This window comes from Mesoplodon mirus (genome assembly GCF_964341445.2).
Source record: "Mesoplodon mirus genome assembly, chromosome: 9".
NCBI classification, from domain to species: Eukaryota; Metazoa; Chordata; class Mammalia; order Artiodactyla; family Ziphiidae; genus Mesoplodon; species Mesoplodon mirus.
Window position 1 is genome coordinate 66285380 of NC_138985.1, and position 20103 is coordinate 66305482.

Here is a 20103-nt window from a genome sequence, read left to right on the forward strand (position 1 = left end):
CACATATATTTAATTGTTGGATTTCTTAGGTTGTAATATTTTCAAGATGGCACATAATGCTTCCTGGTACATCAAAATATCTATGCTATTTTGAGAAATCCTGAGCATATATATTCTACGAATATATTCTATATGTGTATGTATCCATATCTATATATTATCATGAGTACAAGTACTCTCTATATATGTATACATACAAACATACTCATTTCTATTTACCAATGTTTTCCAGAGAAGCAAAACAAACCATTGTAATATGTCTGAAAAATAGTTCAACTCAAATAATAATTCATTGTTTTGCCTAAAAATATTACTTCATCGATTATAAAACATTTTCTAGTAGAAATGCTTTTGAAGATCAGGTTAGAAAGGGTAATGCTCTGCTTCAGATAATAAGTGTTACTGAAGAAAAATGTGCATCTTTTAAAAAAACAGAGAATATAAGAGAAAGAAACTCTTTCCTTTTAAAAATAGATATTAAATGTTTGCCAAAATGTAAAATTCAACATAAAATAGATATGATTATTGTTGCTACACACTGTACAAAGTTCTGAATATAAAAAAAAGATTGTGTTGTTCTGAATCAGTGGTTAGAATGTTTATCACTTATGCATGTACTTGACTTATCCCTGTTCTGCAGTAGACATAATTTTATACCTCATAAAAGCAATTTATGTTTCCAAAGGGAATAATCTGGATAACATAAAATGTGGAGTACTCTGTTGCAGGAAGCATATTTTCATTCAGCAATTGTATTTAGAGATGGAACTGCACAGTTTGATCATCATATAGCGGCAGAAGGCATTATTCATTTCTATGCCTACGTGAAGCTTTGAGTGCCACAAATTAATATGCATGGCTAATTTATCAATACACATTCTTAATTTGTACCTATATATCACCCTTATAGGTCTCTATAATTCAGATGCACTCAACTGGGTGGCATAACAGAGAAAGCACATGCTACACTAAAAACCAGTTTCATAACTTTGGCAAGTTTTTAAAAATTAATAAGAAATAAATAATCAATTTTATTACCATTTCAATTAATACAAAAAACTATAATATTACTGTGTAATATAGGATACTTTTAGATGACCATCAGAAAAATGAAAATGTATTATTAAAAGAAGCATTTGATAGAAACCTGTCTCAATGAGAGAAGGCAATGTAGGAATAATTAATTTAATATTTTATGAACTCATTTTGTATGAAGTTTTCAGGAAAAAAAGAGATCAAAAACCTTTTTCATTATTTATAAAATAATGAAATACAACAAGCCATTAAGCAGCACAATAAAATTAAGCAAGAATCTGATAATATCAAATTAACCAACATACTTACTGATAATATTCATATGATGATGCAAGCACTCTCCTAAAACTTCAAGTAAAGAAAATTTCCTAGGAAAAGAAAGAACTACATACTTAGGAAAACCACTAGAGAGAGCTCTTCTGTTCCTTAAAAGGTTCTGGTAAAGGTAAGTTAACTGAAGCCTCTGTGTTTATCTGCTTTCTGACAAGACCACCACCTTTACACATTGCACTGTTTTGTGTTAGAGTGTCAAGAGGTATATTCTATAGGAAAATGTCACATACCATCAGAGGGGGCCTCATCATCTTTATCATATCTTTCTGAGGCTAATGAAATAGTGTCTGGAGGCCCAGCAAAAGGGTCATCATATTCTTCTCCATCTTCTATATCACCTATAGAAGAATCAGAGAAGAAAAGAATGGATATATGTATACCTGAACCACTTTGCTGTACACCTGAAACTAACACAACATTGTAAATCAACTATGCCCCAATATAAAGTAAAAATTAAACTTAAAAATATTATTAAAAAACAAAAACTAATCAGAGAAAAGTCTTTTATAATTTAGCCATCTTTAAAAGTGTTACTTTGTCAAAGAGGTAAATTTTACTATTAAATTCGGTCACTTTCATGGAAAAACCAAAGAAAAATTTTTGAACTAGATAAAAACAGATCCTATTTTAATGTATATTTGCTGTAACTTAGCTAAAGTAAGTTTTTGAAAGTCAGTACACAACTGCTTCTTTCTGTTACAAAAGGATACAAGTTCCAAAATTATGATGGTCTCTACAAAGATGAATTCAAAAAAGTGGAAGCAGGTTAAAACATAGCATGTAACCAAAACAAACAAAACCAAAATAACAATAACAGCAACCAAAAAAAGCATGGGAAGCACAACAGAGAAAATAATTCAAGTTAATTCCATTTACCTACTCAATAATTGGAAAAATGATGATGAGAAATTGATCATTCAAAGCCATATGAACATTTTATGTTTTCATTAAAAATCACAGATTACATTAGAATAGATTAAAAATACTCAGTTGTGTTTTCAAGAGCAGGAATCTTTTACGGAAAAACTGCTTTAAAACTCATATAAACCTTTTAAATTCAAACAAGGTGATTTACAAACTAGACACTTTCGATTTTGCATTCAGTAATATGTTACTTTATTTTTTCTTGTGTTCTGGCTAGTTTTCTAGATGATTTCCAAATCTTAGGCTGATTGGTTGGCTTGAAGTCATTTAATCCCCACAACAAAACCTTGAGGTTTGGGTTTTTTCCATATACTCATTTAGAATAATTTTTTAAAAGAGTGAATCAAACATTTGCTATATCCCAGTTATATCTAAGCACTCATTCTTCATCCATATTGAACAACAAGGAAAAAGGTATGCTTAATACCATATAAATGATCTCTTAACAATTCAAGTTACTTGTTAAAATTTTGTTAAAATTTGTTAAAAATTCAAGAGAAAACCAACCACCTCAGGTATTACCTAAAAATCATAGTGAAAAATCTCCTTAGGAATCCTAGAGTGCCTATAGTATTACTTTTAGATCATAGTTGCTGGGCAGATCCAGATTAAAGCTACCTGGCTCTCCAAAAGGATATCTGTATCCTCTGACATGTATCTGATGGGTTGCACCCTACTTTCACCATATTTTTGGTAAAGAGCCTCTTTCAAGACAACACTTTCAAAATAATAAAAACCAATATTCATATCTACTTTTTAAAATTCTGATATTTTATCAGCATTCATCATCCCTACCCTGAAAGTAAAGATATCTCCCATCAAGACAATAAGAGCAGAATATAAAGATGACTATCTTATTGTCCTTAGTGATTATACCATTATGTGTACCATACATGGTGATGTTTCTTCCCCAATTAAAATTCCAAGAAACATGTACAAATACTACTCATTCTTCGGATCTTAATTTCTCTTTCTTTCAAGATGTTCAAAGTACTTCTCAGAACATTCAGTGATCCCTTATAATATTTCTCTTATGGAAAGAAGAGTGGTCTGATTTAAAATATGAGGTAAGAGAGAACCTCATAAAAAGTGCTAGTAAAAATATGTTTGAGCATAAAATGACAGCTCATGGAATACACAATAGTAAAGATCACAAAATTCTCAACTGCTCAAAATTGCTAGAATATCCTTATATTCTTAATAAAGTAAGAATTTTTATGTTATGAATTTTCTAAGGCTATTTCAAATCATGAACTATAAATCTTGCTATGAAAAAAAAAGTATTAGCACACTTCGACTACATCACCATAACTTAGCACTTAGCATATTACACTATTAAGAATACAGAAATACAACAATAAAGCTATTGATTCTATGGAAAGGATTTTGAAAAAAATTCAGATGCTCATGCTTAAATCTATTAAACTCTGTGTGGAAATAAACAAAAAAATTTTAAGTTTGGAAAATCAGAATTAGTTTATTATCCTTTGATAATATCCATTATATACTTTTGTATATATATCCATGTATGTACACATACACACACAGAGCAAAAACATTATTATTAAAGCTATAAATTCAATAATATTTAATATAAGTTAAGACCATTCTATGCAAATTAGTTACTGACATGTTAAAGACCTCTGTGGTTTTTGGTTTTGTTCAAAAAAAAAGAACACTTTTTGGATTATAGAGTAAAGTGAAATTGTCTTCAATTTACCCATTCTAAGAACTGCAGTTCATTTCAAATGTTGGGTTTTTTTTAAAAAAAAAATACTGTGATATTTATATTTAGCTAAGACAAAATAAATTAAGTACTGCTACTGGCCTCATTTCTCCCCTCCCCGCCCCTCCTTTTTTAAAGCTTTCCTTGAATTTAACTCAGAAAGTAAAGAATAAGCATCCCTGTGGCATCTGTAATAGGGTTATTCCCTTTTTAACTTGCATTAAGTTGAAAAAACACATCATTTTTCAAAATAGTCTTTTTCATTTTACTGTTGTTCCAGTGATGATCCACCCCTTTTCCCCCCTCCCTAATTATATTTTTCAACTCAACAAAGAGCTGCTATATTATAAGGAGCTTTAATTGAACACAGGGGTCGCTGTTGAGCAGTGCAAAGCATTTTTTCTCCCCAGGGGCTGAGTACTTGCAACTATACCTGCAAAGACTTCGATAAATTAAAAGGAAAATGTTCAACTTGTGTTTATGTAATAGAAAACTGAACTCCAAAGCAACAATGGGCATCAGGTAAACGTATCCAATACAATTTACAGACATAATTGAAAGCATTACAGCCTAATCAGACATCTAAAAGAAAAGCATGCTCAAATGAAATGTCTACAGAATCATTAGTTGGCAGCCATGCTATTACCATCACACATAATGTCAGTGGTGCCTTGAGCCTGTGCCAATGACAACAGCATAAATTTTGCATCTCATTTCTATGGTCATAAAATTAATGATCAGTTTAAAAATACTTCTTTGTAAAGGTTATTGCGCAAAGAAAAGACATGAATGTGTCCCTGTTATGTACTCAGAAGGATAATTATGGGGTTGTTGCTCATTAATACTGTTTCTTGTTTCCCTAGAAAAGCGTTTGATTTATCCCACAACTTTCAAAAGTTTAATTAATGATACAAAGTTAACAGTCTAAAAGACAATGATCCAAGACTTCTTGTCCTGTAATTTCATTGGCAAGTTAAATAACACATCAAAATCAAGTCTTAGGCGTATCACAGCAGCATATTTCTTTGAAAAATATTTTTAAATTTTTAATAGTTGGGTTCAAATTACTATTATCCCTTCTTTTTTATATGGCTCATGGTCAATTAACATTTCCTAAATGCCTGGAGATAAAGCCCAACAGCAATTGAACAGTCATGATCCCACCATTGAAGGTGATTTAACCAATCTACTGCCTGTTTTAGCAAATACAGTTCTATTTTGAATGCAATCAGGTAAACAGTAAACTAAATAATATATCCAAAATTCAGATGATAACCATTCCCTTTTACAGAGAATGAAATGTAAACTTGGTGGGGAAAATTACTTGAGTGAAAAATATTAATTTCTAATTTTCTACTCAGTTCACTTGTCTAAAATAATTTCTCAAGTGATAATATACAGCTATGGATGGACATAAACATTTAACTTATCATTTCTTAAGGGAACCTGTAGTTTAATTCTTAAAAATTTGAAAGATTTGAGTCACCACAAATAAGATTCTCTTCATAACTCTTCTACCATAGAAGGGCTAATTTACAGCATGCAAACATGAGGCAGAATTTTAAAGGAAGGACACCATTCCTCAAGTACTACTTTTGAAACAGACTTCTACTACTATAGGCCCCATAATCTCAAACATGCTTAACACATTTGTACAAGGCCAGAGATGGGGGGTAGGGGTAAGGGAGCTGCAAGTTATTTGCTCAGATTTCACTGGGGAGCTAACTTTCAACAGAACATATACTATGTTAGGAAGAGTAAAGGAAACGAAGTTAAACGTCATCCAAACTTCTGACTTTTCTGCTGTTCTCAAGGATTCCATCAGAACAAACTAAAATGGGTCCCTTCTTATCTAACAGCCTTGTTACTCAAAAAACTAGTTTAGTCCATAAATAAACTTAATAATGCCAATGAGGTCAAAGGAAATTGCTTTCTAAGTAAACCTATTCATATTTAACAATATCAATGGAGTTTTAGGATAAAATCTGCTAAATAAATGTTTTAATTTAGAGGAAAAATATTTTAAAGGAGAAAATGAGAGCTTTTTAGTTATGACATCTAAAGAGAATTGAAAACAATATATTCACATTTTTTAAAGCTGTAGACACCCATATTTGAAAAATATTCTCTTGAAATATTTGTCTCATGTTAATATGCATACCCTTCCTTTAGTAATTTATGGTTTCCTCAAAATTTATTTGAAAACTGAATTATAAATCAAGATTTACTAAATCCTCTTGATAAATGAACTTGAATCTGAGAATACACATTAATATAACACTTATTGAACACTGACTATGTGTCATGCATAGGTATCTTCACATTATCTTATTCTATAAAGAAAATAATAATACCAAAATCATCACTGGAGTAAAACAAGCCTAATATAAGGGCAAGATACAACTACAAGTAAAACTTTTTTATCATATACCTAATATATATTAGAAAATTCTATTTTATACTCAGTCAGTAACACCTTTACTCAAGTAGTAATATATTTTCATCCCCAAAATAATTATTTCAAGTCACATTTAAGAGTGCTATGACCTTATGATGTGACAGAGAACAAATTCTGAAATAATCATAATTGTAAAATAATTCTAAAATGAGCATAATTCTAGTGCATGAAGCCTGTATTTAGGAGTATACTTTATATTACTAGGCTACATTGTAACTAAGAATAAAAAACTAGGGTTAGATAGTTATTCTGTCATGTACAATATCTAAAGACTATAAGAAGAGTTGTGAGAGGAAAGTAAGGAAGGATAACAGACATCTGTGAACATTAAAGTAACTAATAACTCACTTATTTGAAATAAATAAATGTGAATTAATTCATTTTATTTAAGAACTCTCTTCCAGGTCCTTTTTTCTCCCAATAATGATATTAAAATGGTACTTAACCATCATGTAAAAAAAAAAAAAAGTATGTGAAACAAATAGGAGTATAAAGGTAAAAAGCAGGAAAATAGCCTCTGGTCACTTCATTGTGACCCTATATTGACCTGAGAGAGAGAAAGAGAGAGAGGGGAAACACCCAAAAGGATTTCTGCCCAGGTCTCCTTGGATGAAGACAATCCAAAAACCCCAAGAAGAAAATGTAAGAAAAAAAAGAAAAGCAGCATTATCAAAATATACTTAGATGAATTCAATTTATCCAATGTAGAGACCTGATTATTAATAAATTCCTGTTTTTAAAAAATGTCTTTTGAGCAATTGCTTATTCAACTATTAAGCCTGTACTAACTTCCCTTTACTATTTCTAACAAACTACAGAAATAGTCTTTTTAGAACAGTCGAATTATACTTTGAGGGTAGAATGGCATAAAATTACTCAGCTTCTCATATTTCTCCAAGGTATACATCTAATTTATCCACAGGCTTACTTTTGAGCAGGCACTCTTGGTGATTAGTTAACTCAGTACAGCAGTATTGAAATACAAATGACTTATTCAGAGGAAAATGATTATGGGGAATCTCTGAATTCTGTGTTATTTGAACTCTTATTCTAGGCTCATTTTTCAATTTCTACCAAATACTATATAAACTTCCATTCTCCTTAGAGACAAAGAATGTATCTCAGTAATGTAATTTTAATATCCACACACCTGAACAAGTCCTAAACCAGAATACCAAAGGGCAAGTTCCTACCCTATTATTGAATCATATGCAATTCTACATATATGACTTTATACTATCACGTTTTCTTAGCTTAAAAATGTTTAACGTACAAATAATTAAGTCACAATGAGAGTCCAATAAGTAACCACTAGAACAAAATGTGCCTTTTAAGAAAAAAGGCAGAATCTGATACGCAATATTTCCCCTATAAACAGTGCACTGTATAAAAGTTATCATAATTCAAATGCATAAACTCATTATTTCTATACTCAACTAAGCAAAATACAACATGATTAAACCCACAGTTTAGATTCATTATAGAGAACAAAGAAGTACGTACTTGTGGAGAGGAGGAGTTTCCTGCTCTTCCCTTTATTTAACAGTGTTAAAAAGTTTAACACGGAAAAAAATCTCTTATTTCCTCTAATCACAACAATTGTGATGACTTAATGTGAAAAGAAACTGTGGTTTCCTTTTAACTGATTTTAGGTTTGTCTGGTTAAGTAGCTGGTTTACTGAAACCGTCATTACTCTCTCACTTATCAGTTGGCAGAGATATGAGTTACTCTGTGGTATCTGCTAACCCCAGTTAGAAGATGCCACACTGCTTCCCCCAAACTCAGAGCCTAGCTTCACATAGTTAACTGACCTCATGTTGTGACCCTCATACCAGCATCCACAGGCTTCAGGTCATGACCTATGAATTAGCATCATGGAAGTAAGGGCCATACCAAGTTTCCCTTGCAGAGCTGAAGACATGAAATAGTAGAAACTTCCTACGCCTTTCTGGATTTGGTTTTCAGTAGGCTAAGCAGCTGTCTCTCAAATCTAAAGGAAGACAATCAGCTTACCAGCATTCTCACGTGTTTCGAAAAATGAAACTGAATCCCCTTCTTTGAAAATGCCTATGGCATACATCTATTCATATCAAAAGAATCACAAGAATAATAAAAACCAGCATTTGAAAAAGATTTTACTCATGCTCCCAAACAAAAATTGATCCTGTTTTTAAACCAATTACCTTTTAGAAACATTACCTATGAGCACCCAGCCATAGGCCCTCCTGCTCCCATGACCACTATAAAGTAATCTCTACAGGGTTAAATGGTGTTAGGTTGGTATCTCGCCTCTGCCTCACAAAATTCTTCCGTGTGTAACTGCACGTATATACCTTTCTTAACAAACTTCTGCCACAATGAACTCTAAGAACCATAAAACCGAAGAATGTTAAACACAGATTTCTGTATGAAAGATTGTGCAAAAGAAGATTGTGCAGAGTAGATTCTAGATATGTTTTTTAATTTTATTCTCAGCAGGGGGAGCTAGCACTCTCATCTTTAATGTCTAAGTATACAACACAGAAATTTAAATTTTGACTCCAACTATCAAATTTCAGTATGTGTTAGATTTTCCTATTGAAAATCTCTGCAAGGAAAAAAAATGTCAAGTTTGACAAAACTTGAAAATTTACCTTTGTCTTGAAATTCCTGAAGATAGCTGCAAGATAAAGCAAGAACATTATATTTTAAAATAAAGGTTGACAAATCAAAACAAGATCTAATCAACGGCAATAATTCAAGTCTATTTTAAAATCTATATTGTAAATATAGATTTATAGAAAAAACTACTTCCTATCCTGAAATGATAATTCCAAAAGGCTTATGGATTTATAATAAAGGTATTTTTAAAGACTTAAGTTACAGTAGTAAAACCAGAATATATCTTTAATACATACAACTTAAATTACATTTATTCATTTGAGTATCTGGAGGTATCTTCAGTATTTATGTTAAAATTCTCAACCTACCTATGTCTTATCAGTTAAACCAAATATATCCTCAAATAATCAAAATAAACAGTTGGATTTTGCTAGCATGCTTAGAAAAATACATAATCAATAGGCTTCACAGAAAACAGTATTATGATAAGCCTGTCTGTTTTTAAAAACTATTATAGTAGAAATATAGTTTGTCCTTTAAAAATACTTCAAACCAATTAAATTAGAACATAAAAATTTAATCCCACAATAATCAGTCCTTCATTAAAATGTTAATTACAACGTTTCTTATAAGTAAGAAATAAGTAATAAAAGGCAAGTAAGTGACTTACATAGAATTCACATCTTTTATCTTCTTAATAAGGGAGTCTCTCTTTTCCTTTGCTTTCTTGGATAAATTTTCCCCTCTCAGTACGTCTGCTACAAATGTTTCAACATCTAAACCATGAAATATAAGAAAAAGGATACAAATTATAGGAAAGAATCATTTTTTTGTGAAGACAAATAGGACAATGATTGTTTCTACCCGTAAGTGTTAATATCTGTACAATTTGTTACAGTTATTTATCAATCCAAAGCATAACAGTTGAAGTATGTTTCAAATACTAAATTGGACAAATCTTCACCACTTGGCTAATAAAATGTGTATGCTCTACTTATGCTTAACACAGCGAATGCTATTTGAATGTTTGGCATCATTAAACCAGGAAGAAGCATGCAAGTTTTAATAAACTATGGTGCCCCATAAACAAATTCTCTGTATAAAAGCAAGTGCAGAGCTTTCATGCATGCTACTATCATTTTTTAGTATTTTGTAAGTTCCTGTATGAACAGGTCATTCACAATATGATATCAATATAAGCTAATGTCTCTGGCAAAGGCATCCTTTTCCCAGTGTAACCAATTTTCAGGTATATGCAGCGCTTAATGCTTTAGAGGAAAAACAAATCCCTTTTTCTAGCCAAGATTCCCAAGTCAAACCCTCCTCTTTCCTACCTGCCCCACCTACTCTGGCCAGCTATTCTCAAATAAAAAAGATAACCAGTTGTGTGGTTTTGTGTCCTCTTGCTTCCTGCCTTGGCATTACTACCTGGAAATATTTCTTTAAATAAAGGAAAGAGTGGCAAAATAGATTTAGCCACTATTTTAAAATATAGTAACCAAGAGATAAGACTTCTATGGCCTCATATAACATTTTCACAAAGCTTCTTTTTTTTTTAATTCAGTAAACTTCTAAATTATTCTGCTTTCTAATTCTCTCTGGTATACAATTCCACCAAATCCTTATTGGTTTGATTTTACAATAGCACCACTCTTATTGTTCATGTAATACTGTACAAGTTTAAATTAACTTTATATTCAGAATTTCAAGTGTCACTTTGAGATATCTAATATAGAAGATACCATTAAAATTTTTTCAGTAGGTATGACTATAAACCACCCATATTTCATATTGAAGAGATGTGTATATGTTTTACTTTCTTTTTATTTAACTAATTTGTCTCCTAATTCACACTGATAAAAAGATGGTATCAAAACATACAATAATATTATACTTAATTCAAAGCAGTATAGCAAATAGTCTTTCAACTGTACTTATAATTAGCAACTTAAAACCTAGTGTTTGAAATAGAATGTTATAACTGATTTTAAACTCTTGATTACAAAAGTATGTTGATCCAAGGAGTGAAGCTGATTAAACTGTTATTCTATTCATTCATAATAAATTGTGTAAAAGTGATTCTTCACTAAATCAATGTAAGTGAAATAATTAAAATTTCGTCTTGGAATAATTTTAAGTAGCTTTCTGGTTTGAAGTCCATTACTGACTAATGTTAAAAGTAACTATCAAAATGAAACAAAAGCAAAATGTCACAGCTTCTCTTTCCTTGAGCTGTCCCTGTTTTGAAGAGGGGGACACAGAGACATAATCCAGTACCAGTGCAAATTGGACCCACACTTCTAAAGTGAGTTCAAAATAATGAGACTTATAAAAAAGCACTCTCCTCTCAACTCTAAATTCTGTACGCACCCAGAGGAGCAAGGCAACCTCTGGACATCCAGATATTAGTTGAAATGGAAAAGATCACTGGCTTCTCTGAGATGGCTCCAATAAATCCACTAAGAAACTGGAGTAAGAGAAGGAGGAGCACCTCTACTGCTGATTCTTTCTTCCAACCAGACTCAATACTTGGGAGAATCACTGGCATAACGATTGGTAGCTTGCTTAATGTTACTTTCACTCAGTGTTTGTCTTTAATTCCCTCATCCACACGAGTATTTAATTGCCTATTTTACATTTTCATTATACAATACAAGTTTAAACAAACGGGATCTCTTTTCTATCTCCGGAAGCAATAACAGAACGAATTACAGCCCGAGTTATTTCTTTAAAAGGTCTTTTCAGTTGTATAAAAACTCAGAAACAAAAAGCTGTAATGCTCTATATAGTGTTTCCTAACAGTGCCAAAAATATTTTTAAATTATTGAGCTATGCTATTTTGTGAGGAAATACTTGTTGAAGGAGTGAGAGACTGCAGGAAGAATCTGTTGTTTGTTTTCTGAGTGGGAGGAGATTCAGAGATTGCGCAAGGGAACATTTCTATATGTTTAGAGTAGTCTTAATGTATTTATTCCTAAACTTCTGCCACAAAAGGGGTTTAAGGCAACTGAAAAGATTTAATAAACATTGATTTTTAAAAATTATTTCACAAACGAGATGTGGAAAGCGTACAACCTGCTTTCTGTTGTGTTTTTTTTTTTTTAACAAATAAGAACTTCATAGTGGAAGCGATTCCTGCAATAGTCTTCGTTTGTTGTTGCCCACAGACTCAATTGGTTTTCAAGTTTTTGAAATCCGGGTTTTTTCTTAAAATCCATACTGTGCCCATTTATTTTGAAATCGAACGAAACCAGCCTCTCCTAGGCACAGGAGACCCTCGAGACGTGCCCGCGGCCTTCGCCGAGCCCCTGCGCAGAGCCCCGACCCCGTTTCCCCAGCGCAAAGACGTAGCGGGTGCTGGAAAGTTACTCGGCCTTCACCGGGAGATGCTCGGGCTCCGCCGTCCGAGACACTGGGAGTGTTAAACCCCAGGGTTCCCGTCATTGGAGCTGTGAGCAGGGAGCACTGGTTTGGGGCAGCGCCCACGCCAGACAAATGGGACTGGATCTGCGGCTTTGTAGCTCAGAGCCAGGGTAATATTTCAAAAGCGAGCAATAAAAGTCCTGAGCGACTCAAGCACTCCCCTGGCTGGTTGGAAAAGAGATCTGAAGCTTTTTATTGTGCTCTGAATAGCCCTGCAAACGGTAAACTAGCGAGCGCTTTAGCCCTCTTCTACCTTCCTTTAGGGGTCATGTCCCTCTGTTAATATGTAGATTTCACCGACTCCAGACTGCCTGTAATTCGGGGAACAGCCGTAATTCGATTACAAGAAAAGGTCAGCCTGCCTCCTCGCTGGCCTCTTGGCCTGGTGAGTTAGACAGAATTCCTCTTTCTCACAGGAGGGATCTCGGCTCGCCCGCATCCTCCACGGGAGAGGAGAAGCTTAAGGACCCACCCGGCCACGTGGAGAAAGCGCAGTTCCGGCGCCCTCTAAGCACCAGGTCTAATCCCTACCGCCGCTCCGCGCTTCGTCACGTAGACCGCAGGTCAGCGCCGGCCGCATTTAACCCCAGAATTGGCCCCATCTCCATCCGCCTCTGCCCCCAAATCATCACCAAGGAAAAAGTTACTCAGCGAATACAAATGTGGTGGTGATTTTTGCTCCTGTTACACCTTAGCATTGTCAGAGCAAACCTGATCTCCCCGTACAACTGTAAAGATCTGGGGGAGAAGGCCTCTGGAAAGATCTGATTTACAACGCTCTGTAGATAAACGTTAAGGTCTGAAAACAACATCAAAAGATGACATCATGTCTTGGCTCAGCAATCCTCAAGCAGTTTAAGTTAGAAACTTCTCAATAGCCATCGCAACCCCTAAGAGGCAAATACTTAGCACACACTAAATCACCTAGTGGTACTCAAATTTTCTTTTTTCTTCTTTTCCTGTACATATGGACCCCCTAGAAAAACTGCCACTCATCTCCCCCTAGAGCCCGAGAGGCTAGGACAGGTATCTAACACACACAAGCTAACAGCTTTCTACCAATTTCCATACTAATTGCAGTTTCAAGGTGAAACCACACAAGGTTACGACAGTTTTTAAATTCTTGCAAACTATAAACTGTCGCTTCTCCAAGCTGAGTACATAGCACAGGTTCCAACTCTTGAAGAAAGCCGGGGTTTGACCACTTGCCCTCACCATCCTCCACCATGGAATATGACTTCCAGGCTGGAGGTTGTAAACAAGTCACAGAGGTAACACCTGGTGTCTTCTGCCTAGTCCTCCAACCAACCAATACCTCACCTCCCTGCGCAGGCATGCAAGTGTGCAGGCACAGGCGTGCGCGCGCGCACACACACACACACACACACACACAGAGAGCCTCTGTGATGGCCTGAATTGTACAGGAGAGGGGGGCAAGAATTAGAATGAATCCACTACCACATGCTCAGCCTCAGACCAATGAATAAGTGTAAAACCAGTCAAACCATACCCCAAATGGCTTTACGACTTAATTCCACATCTTTCTCTACTTTATGAATTGGGCCAAGTTGCACTTTGTATTCACTGAGGTCCTATCACTAAACTTAACAAGAATCTCAGCCTAGAATTTAAGTTGGCATCAGAACAAAAAGAGAAGCTTTTCTTCTCTGTTAAAGGAGGGTATGGTCGGACCAAATACCTACTGGTGAAAACATAAAAATCAGTTAAACTGGGCACATGTAGACCAATTAAGCTAAATGCCCAAATTTGGAAAATGGCTAATTAAAAAGTTATTGATAGCTCTAATAAATGTCTTTCTCTTGATTACCCAGCACCTTTACAGGTTATGGTTGAACTGTGGACTTTTCAAACATGGAAAAAGAGACAGGAACAAGCACAAGGGGTTCTCAAAGTATGATAGGAAAAACGTATCTGAGTCTTACAATCCAATCATCTGATTACATTGGCAAAATTGGCTTTGGAGGCGAAATGACTTATTTTGGTGGATAACTGGACTGTTGAAGGATAGAGATGAGTATTTTTCACCTCTAAAAGATGACTCGATGAATAGCACCTTATAATCATCAAAATCTCTTTACCACACATTTTCAAAGGAGCCACAGTGAATAAAACATTAGTCTGAGATTTACACTATATTCACTGTTAGGTATCATGTATTGTAATGTGTTCACTATGTGATTGAAAAAGAAATGTAAACTCAGCGGAATGAAAAAGATAGACTTGGCTTTAATTGAAAAAGACAAACTAAGTGAATAATGAGTATATAAAAACTAGCCTATGCCACTTTTATCACCCATTTATGACACTTAATCGTAAATTTATGAGAGACAACTGAACTGTGTTTCAAATCACCCGAGGCTTTTCCCACTCTGATGTTTCTGTCTTCTTTCTAGTAATACTTTAATGCTGATAAAGTAAAGCTAAGCTCATTAGGAAATTTTTTATATACTTCTCTTTTTTTAGAATATTTAGATTTCTTTTTTAAAAGGAAACCAGTGATAATTTGGATTGGGTAACTATAAAATTGTGCATACTAGCATATTATCAAGAGCTTTATTTAGTAATCTGAGATGAAAATACTTTAAAAGGAAAGTCATGGAAAAAAAACAAGACAGCCAAAGATCCTCTCCCAAGAAAAAACAGAATATTGTATGCTTAACACAGGCAAATAATTTTCCTAACACCACATCTTAAGTCATCTATGTTATTTGACCCATACAAGACACTATAACTTTCTGGTCCCTTGATTTACAAACATATATTCCTATTTCTAGAAGAGAAAAATCTTAGAGGTGTCATGGACTGATTTCACTGTAAGATCAAAGGTTCTCATATCAACTTTAAACTCATTAGTTATTGCTGCCAAAATGGGGCAGGTTTGTTCTTGCTCTATAGGAAAATCCAGGTGCTAAAGAAGTAGGTGACTATTGATGACTCAGTAGGTGGCACTCTTCCCTTTACATACTCAGCCAATGCCCCAGAAGGAAGTTATGGGACACTAGATACACCATAAATGATTCTCAAAAGAAAAATAAAACTGAAATGTTGACCAAATTATAAATGGAACTTTGGAAGGGTGGAAATCAAACCACACTATTCTCAGCATTGAAAAAAATTCTACCTCTATCTCAACTGAATTCCGTCTTTACCTAGTGTCCCTAAAGGGATTATCAATTATGTGTGAAGGTTTTTTAAAATGTCCTGGAAATCCTCAATAGAGGAAAATGCAATATTTCTAATCAAGACTGCCAAGTGAACAAAATCTCAGGGTCACTTTGCAGACACCACTCTGTTTATTGTTTGTTTGGTTTGGGTTTGATTTTTCAGAGTATACTAACAACCATCATTTTCTTCAACACTGGTTTCATTTTCTAACTCAATAAAAAGAAACTAACATTTTCTTACAGCTTTCCTTTTTAAATATGTTGTCCTAAAACAAATGAATGAGAATATCTAACTGCAAACCACCAAGAGTCCAGTATTCAAAGGGCGATTAAACAAATCAAGGGGATTGGGGGTGGGGAGTGGCGAGCAGTGGTTCTAATTCCTCTCACTTTCTTGCCTGCCTGGAGGAAAAACTCACATAAATCAAGATTATTCTTGCTGTTCATCCCAGTCAAAATATTTGGATGTGGGAGAAGATTAAATGGACAAGATTTGGGATAATCCTTTGATTCTAATTATCCCAGCTAAACCTGTTCTTCCACTGTGGTGAAAAAAAATTAAAGGTTGCCTGTAGTGCATATGGCAGTCCCCAATTTACTTTGAACAACAAATATCTGTAAACCTTTTTCTATTCATGGGACAAGAAAATAATTCAACACTTTCATAAAAAGTATAGGCTATCAATATTTAATATACTGATTCCACAGAAATAAAAATAACTAATGGTCAAACTATATAGCCACTTTTTCAAGAGCATCATTAAATGTGAGGTAAGAATGATAACCTCTATGGATTTTTGCATTTCTAAAGAATTTTTTTAAAGGGAAGGAATCAGAAGGAGGGGGGAACAAATATTGAAAAGGAAGCCTCAAACAGATATAATCAGAGGAAAAAATAAAGAGAAGAGAGTAATAAATTGATAAGAATACATTTGAGCACCTACATCTATCAAGCAGTTGAAACGTCAAACATTTAACACATATGGCATAATGATTTGGATAAAGGGAACATGGAACGCAAGGGGAAATGTCCAAAACAGTTTTTTTAATAGGCATTATCTTTTGACTTTATATTCTTTTTTTCTGAAGGAATTTTAATGCCTGAAAAGTTTAGTTCCTTATCTTCTCTACCCTGGAATTCTAGCATAGCGCCATGCATTCTAAGAGTGCTCAACTGTTAACTACAATCACCACTGCCAATATCTCCTTCTTACTTTCAAAGAAAGAACTAGGTAAGCCAGCAATATCTTTAAAATTCAAACCAATGTCAACTCTTCCTCTATAGTTTTAATAATTTTAAATCTAACCATGTCCTATTACCCAAACACTTGAATAATGCAAATGATCATGCACAATCCAACAGAATTTTTTGGATAAAAAATGTGAAAAAAAATTCCTCAGAGCACTTATTCCTGAAACCTTTCCTACCTCAAAAAAAGATTTTAATTAAAATCAACCATAAAATGTTAACCATTTTCTTTGAATGATTAGTTTAAAAAGAAAACTGAAAAACACTGGTTCACTTGTTTCATTTCTTTACAATTTATATCATATATATTTCCTCATAGCCATACCTCTTGAAAATATCCTCTGAAAATAAAGTATAAGTCAAATTTGTAATCAACAAAATTTTAATGTTTTATTATTTGTTTTTAATACTTCATGTGTTTTAATATGTGATTTGCTTTAAAAATGTGAAATACTGAAAATGTCAATAAAATGATTTTTAAAACGCTGATTTCAGACATTATGTAAGTATTATTATCTGATTAAAGAGAGAGAGATGGCTAAAGTATATAGGAAGTTAACAATGGCAGATAATTTAAATATTATTTAATTCTGAGCTTTCAATTAAATTACGCAAATAAGGGCTACATGAAATATTTGTAATCTATGGGGATCAGAGAATAAAGAATCTCATAACCCATATATCATACTATCTGCAAATGTATGACTATGGATCCAGATAGCAAACTGTCTACTGTGGAGCTGTCAAGCTTCAAAAGCATGTACCCAGAGGTCTACACTTTACTTCTTAAACTCAAAAATTCACACCTAGAATATCCTGAAAATGGTGACATCTATTTTTAGAGTTATGATAAACAGTTCTCTGACCTGGTGACTAAAATAATATTCTAAGCAAGGAATTCCAGCATATTAACAACAAAAATGTTAACTGCAGTAAAAACAAAATCAGCATTCACTTGAAACTCTCATAGAATGGAATAAAAGCTGCCTTAACTCAGCCCCTACAGTTCTCTCAATATTCCCCTTAGTGGTACCCATTAATGACAACAAGCATTTCTTAGAGTAAAACACCGTCCCACCACAAATGCATTCATCACACTGCAATCATGTTCACATAAACATGTCTGCATTCATACACTATTGGTTTCATTTTCTCTATCATATTCAAGATGCTAACCACCAAAATAGTGTAACAGCATATAAGATTTGGTCTCACAGTGCTCTAACTGTAACTTACTACTTAAAATGTCACATTTTAAACACTGCTTTAAGAGTTAAAATAAGCAAATTGTAACACAGGCATCTAAGAGAAACTTTTAATCCAGTTATTCATGACCAATATTGAAGGATACTAAAGAAACAACTAAAGAAAAGTAAAAATTTTTAATCAAAATTCAGTATTCAGAATTCTGATGTACACATGACAAAGTGAATAATGGGAAGAATTCCAGAGCATCAGGATAGGTAAGATTTGTGCTACCCTAAAACAGATGTATTGTCTTTTCTACCTTGTGCAGAAATACAAATTTTTTAACAGCCCTTAGTGAAAATACACATCTCCATATCAAGTATATTAATGAACTAGCAGTGGATTCATAACAGCCTTGAAGAATGCACCTTTAATTCCTAAGTTCCTATAAATGGTAAGTTAAAACTGAAAAGGGGAAGATGAGAGTGCAAAGATGAAGTACTGTACTTTAATCGTGTGACACAGGAAGTTGGACTTTTAACACATCCTTCCTTTTTTGTTTTAACATGTTACTCAGGCTGAAGACAAGTGGCCATTTGAGTGTCAGGCTCTCTTCGAAGGTCTCAAATATGGGTGGACTGAATGTTGAAGAAAAATGGGAGTTTTAGAAATGACAAGAAAAATACTCTCACTGAAGAGAAAGTTAAAAAAAAGAAAAAAGATTAAAAATCCCCTGTAATGCCCAGTCATAAAAAAAAAAAAAAGAAATGACAAACCTTTTCGTCCCATAACCCCAAACTCCTAACCCCTGTAGCTCAGAAATCTCTTTCTCTTCCATCGGCCAGCCAACCGAAAACTACTTCTTTGACTTCTCTCCCTCTCCCTCCCTCTCCCTCCCTCTCTCTCTCTCCCTCTCCCTCCCTCTCTCTCTCTCTCTTGCTCACGCTCTCTCTATCGCTCTCTCTCTCTCTCTCTCGCTCACACTCACACACACACACACACACACACACACACACACGGCGTCTTCACGACGTATACAGAATTGTCCTGATCGCGTTAGTGTAGCCGACCAAGAAGGGCTTCCCCACCATCCTCGCACCAAATTTCAACACACACGCCCACTCCCATTCTCAGACCCCACTTCCCCACTCCCAGTCCCACTCCCACTGGGCAGGAGGCGTGGGGAGAGCGGAGAAGGAGGGGAGAGACTCCGAATGCTTCTGTCCCCACCGGCTCGCCGTCCCCGCGCCCCCGCCCCCGCCGCGTTACCCGCCCCCTTCCCGCTTTTTACCTGCCAACAGGTTCCTAATTTCCTCGGGGAGGGGGTAGGGAGAGGAGGTGCTGCCGGGGTTGGGCATGTTAGGGAGCGCGGGGCGTGCGGGGAAAGGACCTGCGCTGAAAGGGGACCCGACCGGCTGGGGTTGCGGCTGCGACCTAGACTCGGGCTAGCGGTCCCGGTAAGGACAGCTACGAGTCCGGACACTGCCGGGCCGAGGCTCACAACAAGGAAGTCACTGAAACCCCAGCCACGGCTGCTGGACTCTCGGCCCAGCCCCGCCCGGCAATTCGGGGCGGGGCGGTGGGCGGGGAGGAGGCCAGAAAGGCCAAAGAGGCCTTAACTGCGCATGTGTAACCCTTGGTTTTCCTTGCCTCCGAAAAAGAGCCCCTGGGCAGGCCACACCCACCGCTACGTAGGGGCGCGGGAGGGGGAGCGGCTGGTGGGAAGGGAGTGGAGTGCGGCTGCATCACCTGATCCAGCGCCTGAGGTGCCTTGTGGCCATTTTTATCACTGGTACCCCCGCAACTGCTGACCATTTCTCCACGGTCCCGGAAAATAAGGTATCCGTAGTGCCTCCAGGTTTTCCGATCGAGAGACTTTCTAGACCTTAATCAGCCCCGCCAAGGTGTAACACCTCGCCCAGTACCCCACATGGAATTTTCGACCACCCTAAACTATTATGGCCTTCTTTATCCCATTGC

At 35.2% G+C, this 20103-nt stretch overlaps 1 protein-coding gene across 1 annotated transcript in view; it reads right to left on the minus strand.

The window, feature by feature from the left end:
• Nucleotides 1–19670, minus strand: part of SKAP2 (src kinase associated phosphoprotein 2) — a 150150-nt gene extending 130480 nt beyond the window's left edge. Inside the window, exons 1-4 of the mRNA XM_082631828.1 lie at nucleotides 19415–19670; nucleotides 9749–9854; nucleotides 9111–9136; nucleotides 1599–1706 (exon numbers count right to left, since the gene is read on the minus strand). Coding sequence (XP_082487954.1) covers nucleotides 1599–1706; nucleotides 9111–9136; nucleotides 9749–9854; nucleotides 19415–19481 — 307 coding nt within the window. The 5' untranslated portion in view covers nucleotides 19482–19670. The remainder of the gene's footprint in view (nucleotides 1–1598; nucleotides 1707–9110; nucleotides 9137–9748; nucleotides 9855–19414) is intronic.
• Between the last annotated feature and the right edge of the window lie 433 nt (nucleotides 19671–20103).